Raw genomic sequence first — 15,106 nt, 5'->3', positions numbered from 1 at the left:
GCTTTGAAAGGTGAAGCTTTCTTCCTCTTATTTCTGTGACCCAACCCTTTCCCCCCCAAACATTGAGTACATTGAGATTGTTATATATTTATTTATTTGTTTGGTTATTTTTATTTCTTAGTTGAGAAGGCCATAATAGACCACACAGACAAGACATACTTATAGGGACATTACAGTCCCTTTTCCCTTCATTGTATGTTTAAAGAGTATGTGTTTAAAATATATTCTTTTTTTTTCCAGTTGATAAAATAGATCTTTCCTGAATTAAATGCCTTTTGTTTTTATGTTAATAAAATTACCAGACAGCGAAACAAGAGTTTTCTAGAATGTAGAGTTTATTATTAGCGTTTATTTAAAACATTCACTTTTTTCATTTATTGTAATTATTATATGAGAGGTGGTTGTGTTCTAAAAACAACACTTTTTTTTATTTTTTTCCCTCTCAGGTATTGATGGACATGTTTGATCAGGATGATGACATTGGAGTAGTTGCTCTTTGTGATGAGGAGCCCTCATCTATAGGAGAGCTCAACTATTGCGATATAGTTAGAACAGAAATTGCTGGGGAGCGACAATACCTGCGTGAGCTAAATCTCATCATTAAAGTCTTTCGGGAAGCTTTCCTTTCAAACCAGAAGCTGTTTCAACCATGTGTAAGTCGAATTGCTCTTCTCTGAAATAATGAAGGGAAAGAGAGAACTGCGTATTATTAAAAAACTTAGTTTTAGAACTGAATTTGACTGCGCTTTACAAATAAATTACACCTGAATATAAATGATCTAAACTTAAATTTAATGGCTAAACATGTTAAACTCAATTTTGAAAATAAAAATAGTAAATCATTCAGAACAAATATGTCAAAAGATATGTAGAATAATACAGGAAAATAAAACTCCTAATGCTAGAAAGGTATGAACGAAGAAGACCTAATTAGTTATGCAAATGTTGTCCTGTACGTAAATATATTAAATATGTTTTTTTGCAGGTTTTAGAAATCTGTTATAAAATAAAGCAGCCGTTGTATGTTAATAGTAAGTTTTTGCTAACATTAGGGCTTAGAAAATCACAGAAATTAGGTAGTCATGGCTCATGTGACTTCACTCCTGCCTCTCAACTTTTCAGATTGTTCAGCTTCTTAATATTCTCCCTGACTTTTAAGTTTGATTTTGTTAATAAGGTGTGTGAGTCCACAAGCCATTATCCTGGGATTCAACTCCTGGCCACTAGGAGGAGGCAAAGATTCCCAAAACTCTAAGAGCACTTAATTCCTCCCACCTATTTTGTATACTAGTCTTATCTTTTCCTCCACATGAGGCAGGTGAAGAATTGATGCACTCAAGATTTTGTTTGTAGAGATGGGACCTTAGACCGATTTTGGGCCCATTTCCTCCTCAGAGAACTGCTACTTGGGACAGAGGAGAAATTGGAGTATTCGGTAGTGACATAATCATTCCAAGCGAGGAGTTGGCCACATGCCTGCCACAGGGGTGGTGGGTACTGGTCCCTTAGCTACCTGTTGGTATGTCAATATACTCCAAACACAGATACTCTGCTGTTACGTTTACAGCACTGGATAGACTCTCTAATGGAAACAATCTTTCTTCTGTTAAGTGTGATCAGTCCACGGGTCATCATTACTTCTGGGATATTACTCCTCCCCAACAGGAAGTGCAAGAGGATTCACCCAGCAGAGCTGCATATAGCTCCTCCCCTCTACGTCACTCCCAGTCATTCTCTTGCACCCAACGACTAGATAGGATGTGTGAGAGGACTATGGTGATTATACTTAGTTTTATATCTTCAATCAAAAGTTTGTTATTTTAAAATAGCACCGGAGTGTGTTATTATCTCTCTGGCAGAGTTTGAAGAAGAATCTACCAGAGTTTTTGTTATGATTTTAGCCGGAGTAGTTGAGATCATATTGCTGTTTCTCGGCCATCTGAGGAGAGGTAAACTTCAGATCAGGGGACAGCGGGCAGATGAATCTGCATAGAGGTATGTAGCAGTTTTTATTTTCTGACAATGGAATTGATGAGAAAATCCTGCCATACCGATATAATGTCATGTATGTATACTTTACACTTCAGTATTCTGGGGAATGGTACTTCACTAGAATTACACTGATAAGAAATACATAAAGCTGTTTAATAACTAGAGATTATGTTTAACGTTTTTGCTGGAATGTAAAATCGTTTTCATTTACTGAGGTACTGAGTGAATAAATGTTTGGGCACTATTTTTCCACTTGGCAGTTTGCTTAATCTATTTTCTGACAGTTTCTGTTCTCCCTCACTGCTGTGTGAGGGGGAGGGGCCGTTTTTTGGCGCTTTTACTACGCATCAAATATTTCAGTCAGCAACTCATTGTATTCCCTGCATGATCCGGTTCATCTCTACAGAGCTCAGGGGTCTTCAAAACTTATTTTGAGGGAGGTAATTTCTCTCAGCAGAGCTGTGAGAATTATAGTTTGACTGAGATAAAAAACGTTTATTCTGTAATTTGTTTCCTGCTTTCAGAATTTGTTATCTTTGCTAATGGGATTAAACCTTTGCTAAAGTTGTGTTGTTTACAAGGATTGAGGCTATAACTGTTTCAATTTATTAATTTTCAACTGTCATAGATCTTCTGTGCTTCTTAAAGGCACAGTACGTTTTAATATTATTCTAATTGAATTGTATTTCCAAGTTGCAAGTTTATTTGCTAGTGTGTTAAACATGTCTGATTCAGAGGATGATACCTGTGTCATTTGTTGCAATGCCAAAGTGGAGCCCAATAGAAATTTATGTACTAACTGTATTGATGCTACTTTAAATAAAAGTCAATCTGTACAAATTGAACAAATTTCACCAAACAACGAGGGGAGAGTTATGCCGACTAACTCGCCTCACGTGTCAGTACCTACATCTCCCGCTCAGAGGGAGGTGCGTGATATTGTAGCGCCGAGTACATCTGGGCGGCCATTACAAATCACATTACAGGATATGGCTACTGTTATGACTGAGGTTTTGGCTAAATTACCAGAACTAAGAGGTAAGCGTGATCACTCTGGGGTGAGAACAGAGTGCGCTGATAATATTAGGGCCATGTCAGACACTGCGTCACAGGTGGCAGAACATGAGGACGGAGAACTTCATTCTGTGGGTGACGGTTCTGATCCAAACAGACTGGATTCAGATATTTCAAATTTTAAATTTAAACTGGAAAACCTCCGTGTATTACTAGGGGAGGTGTTAGCGGCTCTGAATGATTGTAACACAGTTGCAATACCAGAGAAAATGTGTAGGTTGGATAAATATTTTGCGGTACCGACGAGTACTGAGGTTTTTCCTATACCTAAGAGACTTACTGAAATTGTTACTAAGGAGTGGGATAGACCCGGTGTGCCGTTCTCACCCCCTCCGATATTTAGAAAAATGTTTCCAATAGACGCCACCACAAGGGACTTATGGCAAACGGTCCCTAAGGTGGAGGGAGCAGTTTCTACCTTAGCTAAGCGTACCACTATCCCGGTGGAGGATAGCTGTGCCTTTTCAGATCCAATGGATAAAAAGTTAGAGGGTTACCTTAAGAAAATGTTTGTTCAACAAGGTTTTATATTGCAACCCCTTGCATGCATTGCGCCGATTACGGCTGCAGCGGCATTCTGGATTCTGCCGTAGTACATCTTACTAAACTTACGGCGAAGAATTCAGGATTCGCCATTCAGGCACGCAGGGCGCTGTGGCTAAAATCCTGGTCAGCTGATGTTACTTCTAAGTCTAAATTGCTTAATATACCTTTCAAAGGGCAGACCTTATTCGGGCCCGGGTTGAAAGAAATTATCGCTGACATTACAGGAGGTAAAGGCCATGCCCTGCCTCAGGACAAAGCCAAAGCCAAGACTAGACAGTCTAATTTTCGTTCCTTTCGTAATTTCAAAGCAGGAGCAGCATCAACTTCCTCTGCACCAAAACAGGAAGGAGCTGTTGCTCGCTACAGACAAGGCTGGAAACCTAACCAGTCCTGGAACAAGGGCAAGCAGACTAGGAAACCTGCTGCTGCCCCTAAAACAGCATGAATTGAGGGCCCCCGATCCGGGATCGGATCTAGTGGGGGGCAGACTTTCTCTCTTCGCCCAGGCTTGGGCAAGAGATGTTCAGGATCCCAGGGCGCTAGAGATAATATCTCAGGGATACCTTCTGGACTTCAAATACTCTCCTCCAAGAGAGAGATTTCATCTGTCAAGATTGTCAACAATCCAGACAAAGAAAGAGGCGTTTCTACGCTGCGTACAAGAGCTCTTGTTAATGGGAGTAATCCATCCAGTTCCACGATCGGAACAGGGACAGGGGTTTTACTCAAATCTGTTTGTGGTTCCCAAAAAAGAGGGAACTTTCAGACCAATCCTGGACTTAAAGATCCTAAACAAATTCCTAAGAGTTCCATCGTTCAAAATGGAGACTATTCGGACAATTTTACCTATGATCCAAGAGGGTCAGTACATGACCACTGTAGATTTAAAAGATGCTTACCTTCACATACCGATTCACAAAGATCATTATCGGTACCTAAGGTTTGCCTTCCTAGACAGGCATTACCAGTTTGTGGCTCTTCCATTCGGATTGGCTACAGCTCCAAGAATCTTCACAAAGGTTCTGGGTGCTTTTCTGGCGGTACTAAGACCGCGGGGAATCTCGGTAGCTCCATACCTAGACGACATTCTGATACAAGCTTCAAGCTTTCAAACTGCCAAGTCTCATACAGAGTTAGTGCTGGCATTTCTAAGGTCACATGGATGGAAGGTGAACGAAAAGAAAAGTTCACTCGTTCCACTCACAAGAGTTCCCTTCCTGGGGACTCTTATAGATTCTGTAAAAATGAAGATTTACCTGACAGAGGACAGGCTAACAAGACTTCAAAGTGCTTGCCGCACCCTTCATTCCATTCAACACCCGTCAGTGGCTCAATGCATGGAGGTAATCGGCTTAATGGTAGCGGCAATGGACATAGTACCCTTTGCACGCTTACACCTCAGACCACTGCAACTGTGCATGCTAAGTCAGTGGAATGGGGATTACTCAGACTTATCCCCTTCTCTGAATCTGGATCAAGAGACCAGAAATTCTCTTCTATGGTGGCTTTCTCGGCCACATCTGTCCAGGGGGATGCCTTTCAGCAGACCAGACTGGACAATTGTAACAACAGACGCCAGCCTTCTAGGTTGGGGTGCCGTCTGGAATTCCCTGAAGGCTCAGGGACAATGGAGTCAGGAGGAGAGTCTCCTGCCAATAAACATTCTGGAATTGAGAGCAGTTCTCAATGCCCTCCTGGCTTGGCCCCAGTTGACAACTCGGGGGTTCATCAGGTTTCAGTCGGACAACATCACGACTGTAGCTTACATCAACCATCAGGGAGGGACAAGAAGCTCCCTAGCTATGATGGAAGTATCAAAGATAATTCGCTGGGCAGAGTCTCACTCTTGCCACCTGTCAGCAATCCACATCCCGGGAGTGGAGAACTGGGAGGCGGATTTCTTAAGTCGTCAGACTTTTCATCCGGGGGAGTGGGAACTTCATCCGGAGGTCTTTGCCCAAATACTTCGATGTTGGGGCAAACCAGAGATAGATCTCATGGCGTCTCGACAGAACGCCAAGCTTCCTCGTTACGGGTCCAGATCCAGGGATCCAGGAGCAGTCCTGATAGATGCTCTGACAGCACCTTGGGACTTCAGGATGGCTTACGTGTTTCCACCCTTCCCGTTGCTTCCTCGATTGATTGCCAGAATCAAACAAGAGAGAGCATCAGTGATTCTAATAGCACCTGCGTGGCCACGCAGGACTTGGTATGCAGACCTGGTGGACATGTCATCCTGTCCACCTTGGTCTCTACCTCTGAAACAGGACCTTCTGATACAGGGTCCCTTCAAACATCAAAATCTAACTTCTCTGAAGCTGACTGCTTGGAAATTGAACGCTTGATTTTATCAAGACGTGGGTTTTCTGAGTCAGTTATTGATACCTTAATACAGGCTAGGAAACCTGTTACCAGAAAGATTTACCATAAGATATGGCGTAAATACCTATATTGGTGTGAATCCAAAGGTTACTCTTGGAGTAAGGTTAGGATTCCTAGGATATTGTCTTTTCTACAAGAAGGTTTAGAAAAGGGTTTATCTGCTAGTTCATTAAAGGGACAGATCTCAGCTCTGTCCATTCTGTTACACAAACGTCTGTCAGAAGTTCCTGACGTCCAGGCTTTTTGTCAGGCTTTGGCCAGGATTAAGCCTGTGTTTAAAACTGTTGCTCCACCATGGAGTTTAAACCTTGTTCTTAATGTTTTACAGGGCGTTCCGTTTGAACCCCTTCATTCCATTGATATAAAGTTGTTATCTTGGAAAGTTCTATTTTTAATGGCTATTTCCTCGGCTCGAAGAGTCTCTGAATTATCAGCCTTACATTGTGATTCTCCTTATTTGATTTTTCATTCGGATAAGGTAGGCCTGCGTACTAAACCTGGGTTCTTACCTAAGGTAGTTACTAACAGGAATATCAATCAAGAGATTGTTGTTCCTTCTTTATGCCCAAATCCTTCTTCAAAGAAGGAACGTTTACTGCACAACCTGGATGTAGTCCGTGCTCTAAAATTTTACTTACAGGCAACTAAGGAATTTCGACAAACGTCTTCTCTGTTTGTCATTTACTCTGGGCAGAGGAGAGGTCAAAAAGCTTCCGCTACCTCTCTTTCTTTTTGGCTTCGTAGCATAATTCGTTTAGCTTATGAGACTGCTGGACAGCAGCCTCCTGAAAGAATTACAGCTCATTCTACTAGAGCTGTGGCTTCCACTTGGGCCTTCAAGAATGAGGCCTCTGTTGAACAGATTTGCAAGGCTGCAACTTGGTCTTCGCTTCATACTTTTTCCAAATTTTACAAATTTGACACTTTTGCTTCATCGGAGGCTATTTTTGGGAGAAAGGTTCTTCAGGCAGTGGTTCCTTCTGTATAAAGAGCCTGCCTATCCCTCCCGTCATCCGTGTACTTTTGCTTTGGTATTGGTATCCCAGAAGTAATGATGACCCGTGGACTGATCACACTTAACAGAAGAAAACATAATTTATGCTTACCTGATAAATTCCTTTCTTCTGTAGTGTGATCAGTCCACGGCCCGCCCTGTTTTTAAGGCAGGTAAATATTTTTTAATTTATACTCCAGTCACCACTTCACCCTTGGCTTTTCCTTTCTCGTTGGTCCTTGGTCGAATGACTGGGAGTGACGTAGAGGGGAGGAGCTATATGCAGCTCTGCTGGGTGAATCCTCTTGCACTTCCTGTTGGGGAGGAGTAATATCCCAGAAGTAATGATGACCCGTGGACTGATCACACTACAGAAGAAAGGAATTTATCAGGTAAGCATAAATTATGTTTTTTCTGCAGCTGGTTAGCACAGTAGAGTGGGTTCACCTTAAAGGGACAGTCTAGTCAAAATTAAACTTTCATGATTCACATAGGGCATGTCATTTTAAACAACTTTCCAATTTACTTTTATTATCAAATTTGCTTTGTTCTCTTGGTATTCTTAGTTTCAAGTTAAACTTAATGTCTAAGCCCTTGATGGCCGCCTCATATCTGAATGTATGACAGTTTTTCACAGCTAGAGGGTGTTAGTTCATGTGTGCCATATAGATAACAAGCTTGTGCTTACACCAGTTCAGTTAATTATGAGAGGGCACTGATTGACTACAATGCAAATCTGTCAAAAGAACTGAAATAAGGGAGCAGTCTGCCAAGGCTTAGATAAAAGGTAATCAGAGAGGTAAAAAATATTTATCTTGTAAAGGTGTTATCCAGTCCACGGGTTCATCCATTACTTGTGGGATATTCTCCTTCCCAACTGGAAGCTGCAAGAGGACACCCACAGCAGATCCTCCCCTAACTGCCACTAAACGGTACCGGCGTTGTACTGTTTTTACTCTCAGTCAGAAATTGGAAGAAGACTTCTGCCTGGAGGTTTGATGATCTTAGCGGTTTGTAACTAAGGTCCATTGCTGTTCTCACACATAACTGGAGAGTATGGAAAGAAAACTTCAGTTGGGGGGACGGTCAGTTGGGGGGACGGTCTGTTGTTAGATTACTCCTAGGAGTACTTTTTTAAGGCCCTCTGACTTTTAGTGCTTGGTGGGAGGGGCCTATTTTCGTTTTCAGTCTGAGACATCCAGCTTCCCTGAAGGAGTCCTCTGTCTTATAGGACCTCTATAGAGGGTTTTGTTCCTGCAAAAATCGTTTTTAAGGGCAGCTAGGAGCCACAACAGAGCTGTTGCAGTGTGTTTGACTGTTTGTTAACAGGTTTAATGTTTTTCTAATTCGTTTTTGGGCCTGACGTGTTAATCATCCATTTGCAAGTGGGTGCAATGCTGCTTTAGTCCCTTATACACACTGTAAAAATTTCGTAGAGTTTACTACTTTTTTTCACTGTTTTGCAGCTTATCTGGTAGTTTTTTTCTCTTAAAGGCACAGTACCATTTTTTATTATTGCTTTTTTCACATTTATTAAAGTGTTTTCCAAGCTTGCTGGTCTCATTACTAGTCTGTTAAACATTATGTTTAGAAACCATTGTGGAACGCCCTCTTAGAATGTGTACCAAATGCACTGACCTTTCTATAAGTTATAAAGACCATATTATGGCTTTTAAAGATTTATCACCTGAGGTTTCTGAGACTGACAAAAGGGAGGTTATGCCATCTAGCTCTCCCCACGTGTCAGAACCTATAACTCCCGCTCAAGGGACGCCAAGTACATCTAGCGCGTCCAATGCGTTTACTTTACAAGACATGGCGGCAGTTATGAATCATACCCTCAAAGAGGTATTGTCCAAACTGCCAGGGTTACAAGGAAAGCGGGACAGCTCTGGGGCTAGAACAAATACAGAGCTCTCTGACGCTTTAGTAGCTATGTCTGATATACCCTCACAATGTGCAGAAGTTGAAGCAGGAAAGCTTCTATCTGTGGGTGACTTCTCTGATTCAGGGAAGGCGTTACTTCAGTCTGACTCTGAAATGACAGCATTTAAATTTAAGCTTGAACACCTCCGCGTGTTGCTCAGGGAGGTTTTAGCGACTCTGGATGACTGTGACACCATTGTAGTCCCAGAGAAATTTTGTAAAATGGACAAATACTTTGCAGTGCCTGTTTACACTGATGTTTTTCCAATCCCTAAGAGGTTTTCAGAAATTATTACTAAGGAATGGGATAGACCAGGTGTGCCGTTCTCTCCCCCTCCTGCTTTTAAGAAAATGTTTCCTATAGATGCCGCTACACGGGTCTTGTGGCAGACGGTCCCTAAGGTGGAGGGAGCAGTCTCTACCCTAGCTAAGCGTACAACTATTCCTGTCGAGGACAGTTGTGCTTTCCTAGATCCTATGGATAAGAAATTAGAGGGTTTCCTTAAGAAAATCTTTATACAACAAGGTTTTATTCTCCAGCCTCTTGCATGCATTGCCCCAGTCACTGCTGCAGCGGCTTTCTGGTTCGAGTCTCTGGAGGAGGCTTTACAGGTAGAGACCCCGTTGGAAGTAGCCCCTTACCTAGACGACATCCTGATACAGGCGTCAACTTTTCATATCGCCAGGTCCCATACGGACATTGTTCTGGCATTCCTAATGTCTCACGGGTGGAAGGTGAACAAAGGAAAGAGTTCTCTCTCACCTCTCACAAGAGTTTCCTTCCTAGGAACTCTGATAGATTCAGTAGAAATGAAGATTTATCTGACAGAGGTCAGGTTGTCAAAACTTCCTGCCGTGCTCTTTATTCCATTTCTCGTCCGTCAGTGGCTCAGTGTATGGAGGTAATCGGATTAATGGTGGCGGCAATGGACATAGTTCCGTTTGCCCGCCTACATCTCAGACCACTGCAACTTTGCATGCTCAATCAGTGGAATGGGGATTACACAGATTTGTCCCCTCTACTAAATCTGGATCAAGAGACCAGGGATTCTCTTCTCTGGTGGCTATCTCGGGTCCATCTGTCCAAGGGAATGAGTTTCCGCAGGCCAGAATGGACTATAGTAACGACAGATGCCAGCCTTCTGGGCTGGGGTGCAGTCTGGAACTCCCTGAAGGCTCAGGGTTCGGGGACTCAGGAGGAGGCCCTCCTTCCGATAAACATTCTGGAACTAAGAGCGATATTCAATGCTCTTCAGGCTTGGCCTCAGCTAGCTGCGGTCAGGTTCATCAGATTTCAGTCGGACAACATCACGACTGTAGCCTATATCAACCATCAGGGGGGAACAAGGAGCCCCCTGGCAATGTTGGAGGTTTCAAAGATAATTCTATGGGCAGAGGTTCTCTCTTGCCATCTCTCAGCTATCCATATCCCAGGAATAGAGAACTGGGAGGCGGATTTTCTAAGTCGGCAGACTTTTCATCTGGGGGAGTGGGAGCTCCATCCGGAGGTATTTGCCCAGTCGATCCAACTTTGGGGCAAACCAGAACTGGATCTCATGGCATTTCGTCAGAACGCCAAGCTTCCTTGTTACGGGTCCAGGTCCAGGGATCCCAAGGCAGAGCTGATAGATGCTCTAGCAGTGCCCTAGTCCTTCAGCCTGGCTTATGTGTTTCCACTGTTTCCTCTGCTCCCTCGTCTGATTGCCAAGATCAAGCAGGAGAGAGCTTCGGTGATCTTGATAGCCCCTGCGTGGCCACGCAGGACTTGGTATGCAGATCTGGTGGACATGTCATCCTTTCCACCATGGACTCGGCCGCTAAGGCAGGACCTTCTACTTCAAGGTTCCTTCAAACATCCAAATCTAATTTCTCTACGTCTGACTGCTTGGAGATTGAACGCTTGATTCTATCAAAGCGTGGTTTTCTCCTACATAGGTGTGTCCGGTCCACGGCTTCATCCTTACTTGTGGGAATATTCTCTTCCCTAACAGGAAATGGCAAAGAGGCACACAGCAAAAGCTGTCCATATAGCCCCTCCTCTGGCCCCGCCCCCCAGTCATTCTCTTTGCCGCTCTGAACAAGTAGCATCTCCACGGGGATGGTAAAGAGTTTGTGGTGTTTAGTTGTAGTTTTTATTTCTTCTATCAAGAGTTTGTTATTTTAAAATAGTGCCGGTTTGTACTATTTACTCTACAACAGAAAGTGATGAAGATTTCTGTTAAAGAGGAATATGATTTTAGCACAAGTAACTAGAATCTATTGCTGTTACCACGCAGGACTGTTGAAACCAGAGAACTTCAGTTGGGGGTAACAGTTTGCAGACTCATCTGCTCCAGGTATGACCAGTCTCTTTTCTAACAACACATGGTAATGCTAGAAGACTGTCAGTTTTTCCCTCAGGGGACCGGTAAGCCATTTTTCTTCAACTCAGTAACAGATTACAGGCTTACTTTTTGGGCTTTGTACTGGTAGACACTGTTGTGGGCCAAATCGATTGATTTATATCACATTTTTATGGCATTTTAAATGTTTTATGAGCATAAATACACTTTTGGGAACGTTTTTAATTAAATCTGGCACTGGTTAGACGCCTAATCTAGTCAGGAAGGCCCCTTCACTCTAGTATGCAGAGGGAGGAGGCCTCATTTCGCGCCTCAGTTGCGCAGTTGATTTCAAAGGCAGTGCATGCAGCTTCATGTGAGAGGGTCCTGTAGCTAAGAAACAGACTCCGGAAGGCTTATTTCTGTGGTGAATAACCCCTAAGGAAGGTAAAAGCTGCAGCAAAGGCTGCAGCAGGGACTGTAGTGTGTAAAACCGGTTAAATCGAACAATTAGCTCCGGTTTGCTTATTTAAGGGTCTAGAGACTTCATATTTGGTGTGCAATACTTTCAAAGCATTAAGACACTGGGGTATAAATTTTATAAAAATCGGATATTGCCTTCATAGTTTTTTGAACATTCAGAAATAAAGTGTGTCATTTTATTATTTAAAGAGACAGTAACGGTTTTGTTTAAAATCGTTTTTATTGCATTAATAGCCTGCCTAAATCTGCTTAACATGTCTGTGCCATCAGATAGCTTATGTTCTGTGTGTATGGAGGCCAAGGTGGTCCCCCCTTTAAGTGTATGTGATAATTGTGCCATGGTGTCCAAACAAAGTAAGGACAATACTGTCACATTTAATAAAATTGCCCAAGATAATTCTTCTAATGAAGGTAGTGGGGATAGTTCTACATCCTCTCCTTCTGTGTCTACACCAGTTTTGCCCGCGCAGGCGATACCTAGTACATCTAGCGCGCCAATGCTTGTTACTATGCAGCAATTAACAGCAGTAGTGGATAATTCTATAGCAAATCTTTTATCCAAACTGCCAGCATTTCAGAGAAAGCGTGATTGTTCAGTTTTAAATACAGAAAAAAAGGATGAACAAGTAGACGCTGACGATACCTTATCTATTTTACCCTCACATCAATCGGAATTGGCAGTGAGGGAGGGGCTGTCTGAGGGAGAAATTTCTGACTCAGGAAAAATTTCTCAACAGGCAGAACCTGATATAGTAGCATTTAAATTTTAAGCTAGAACATCTCCGCGCCCTGCTTAAGGAGGTACTAGCTACTCTTGATGATTGTGATTCTATGGTAATCCCAGAGAAGTTGAGCAAATTGGACAAATTCTTAGAGGTCCCAGTGCACGATGACGCCTTTCCAATGCCCAAGAGGGTAGCGGACATAGTGAATAAGGAGTGGGAGAAGCCGGGTATACCTTTTGTCCCACCTCCTATATTTAAGAAGATGTTCCCCATCGTAGACCCCAGAAGGGACGCATGGCAGACGGTCCCTAAGGTAGAGGGGGGCAGTTTCAACGTTAGCAAAGCGCACAACTATTCCTATAGAGGACAGTTGCGCTTTCAAAGATCCTATGGATAAAAAATTGGAAGGATTGCTTAAAAAGATTTTTGTTCAGCAAGGTTTCCTTCTTCAACCAATTGCGTGCATTATTACTGTCACCTCAGCGGCGTCTTTTTGGTTCGAGGAATTAGAAAGCTCGCTCCAGAAGGAGACTTCATATGAAGAAGTCATGGACAGAATTCATGCACTTAAGTTAGCTAATTCCTTTATATTGGATGCCGCTTTTCAAATAACGAAATTAGCGGCGAAAAACTCAGGTTTTGCTATAGTGGCGCGCAGGGCGCTTTGGCTAAAATCCTGGTCGGCAGATGTGTCGTCCAAGACTAAGTTACTTAATATTCCTTTCAAAGGTAAGACCCTTTTTGGGCCGGAATTGAAGGAGATTATTTCAGACATCACTGGGGGTAAGGGCCATGCCCTCCCACAAGATAGGCCTTTCAAGGCTAAGAACAAGTCTAATTTTCGTTCCTTTCGCAATTTCAGGAAAGGACCGGCTTCTAACTCTGCAGCCTCTAGACAAGAGGGTAACGCTGCCCAGCCCAAACCTGCATGGAAACCTGTGCAAGGCTGGAACAAGGGTAAACAGGCCAAGAAGCCTACTGCTGCTACCAAGACAGCATGAAGGGGTAGCCCCCGATCCGGGACCGGATCTAGTAGGGGGCAGATTATCTCTCTTTGCTCAGGCTTGGGCAAGAGATGTTCCGGATCCCTGGGCATTAGAAATAGTCTCCCAGGGATACCTTCTAGAGTTCAAGGATCTTCCTCCAAGGGGAAGATTCCACATGTCTCGCTTATCTTCAGACCAGATAAAGAAACAGGCATTCTTACATTGCGTAGGAGACCTATTAAAGATGGGAGTGATAAACCCAGTTCCCTCAGGGGAACAAGGTCTAGGTTTTTACTCAAACCTGTTTGTAGTTCCCAAAAAATAGGGAACTTTCAGGCCAATTCTGGATTTAAAGATATTAAACAAATTCCTCAGAGTTCCATCTTTCAAAATGGAAACCATTCGGACGATTTTGCCAAGAATCCAGGAGGGTCAATATTTGACTACCGTGGACTTAAAGGATGCGTATCTGCATATCCCTATCCACACAACTCATCATCAGTTCCTGAGGTTCGCCTTTCTGGACAAACATTACCAGTTCGTGGCTCTTCCTTTCGGTTTAGCCAACGCTCCCAGAATTTTCACAAAGTTGCTAGGGTCCCTTCTAGCGGTCCTAAGGCCGAGGGGCATTGCTGTAGCACCTTACCTAGACGACATTCTAATCCAAGCGTCGTCTCTTTCCAAAGCAAGGGCTCATACAGACATTGTTTTAGCCTTTCTCAGATCTCACGGGTGGAAGGTGAACATAGAAAAAAGTTCCCTGTCCCCGTCCACAAGGGTTCCTTTTCTGGGAACAATAATAGATTCCGTGGAAATGAAGATTTTCCTGACAGAGGTCAGAAAGTTAAAGCTTCTAAACGCTTGTCGAGTTCTTCATTCTATTCCTCAGCCTTCCATAGCTCAGTGCATGGAAGTAATAGGACTAATGGTTGCAGCAATGGAAGTGGTTCCTTTTGCTCGAATTCATTTAAGACCTTTGCAGCTGTGCATGCTCAAACAGTGGAATGGGGATTATGCAGACTTGTCTCCCCAAATTCAAGTAGACCAGGTAACCAGGGACTCACTCCTCTGGTGGTTGACTCAGGGTCACCTGTCTCAGGGAATGAGTTTCCGCAGACCGGAGTGGATCATTGTCACGACCGACGCCAGCCTCTTGGGCTGGGGCGCGGTCTGGGACTCTCTGAAAGCTCAGGGTCTATGGTCTCGGGAAGAGTCTCTTCTCCTGATAAACATTTTGGAACTGAGAGCGATATTCAATGCGCTCCTGGCTTGGGCTCAATTAGCGGAGGCCAGGTTCATAAGGTTTCAGTCGGACAACATGACGACTGTAGCGTACATCAATCATCAGGGGGAACAAAGAGTTCCTTAGCGATGAGAGAGGTATCCAAGATCATCAAATGGGCGGAGGATCACTCCTGCCATCTATCTGCAATTCACATCCCAGGAGTAGACAACTGGGAGGCGGATTATCTGAGTCGTCAGACTTTCCATCTGGGGGAGTGGGAACTTCACCCGGATGTCTTTGCCCAGTTAACTCAACTATGGGGCACTCCAGATGTGGATCTGATGGCGTCTCGTCAGAACTCCAAGGTTCCTCGCTACGGGTCCAGATCCAGGGATCCGAAGGCGACACTGGTGGATGCATTAGTGGCGCCCTGGGCGTTTAATCTGGCTTAT

The 15,106-nt window shown here is 43.5% G+C and overlaps 1 protein-coding gene across 1 annotated transcript in view; it reads left to right on the top strand.

Moving 5' to 3' along the window:
• Positions 1 to 15,106, top strand: part of SOS2 (SOS Ras/Rho guanine nucleotide exchange factor 2) — a 355,579-nt gene that overhangs the window by 149,195 nt on the left and 191,278 nt on the right. Inside the window, exon 5 of the mRNA XM_053697641.1 lies at positions 447 to 653. Within this exon, the coding sequence (XP_053553616.1) occupies positions 447 to 653 (207 nt within the window). The remainder of the gene's footprint in view (positions 1 to 446; positions 654 to 15,106) is intronic.

This window comes from Bombina bombina, chromosome 1 (assembly GCF_027579735.1).
Source record: "Bombina bombina isolate aBomBom1 chromosome 1, aBomBom1.pri, whole genome shotgun sequence".
Taxonomy (NCBI): Eukaryota; Metazoa; Chordata; class Amphibia; order Anura; family Bombinatoridae; genus Bombina; species Bombina bombina.
Note: the sequence above shows the minus strand (reverse complement) of the source record. Positions and strands in the feature narration are given on the sequence as shown.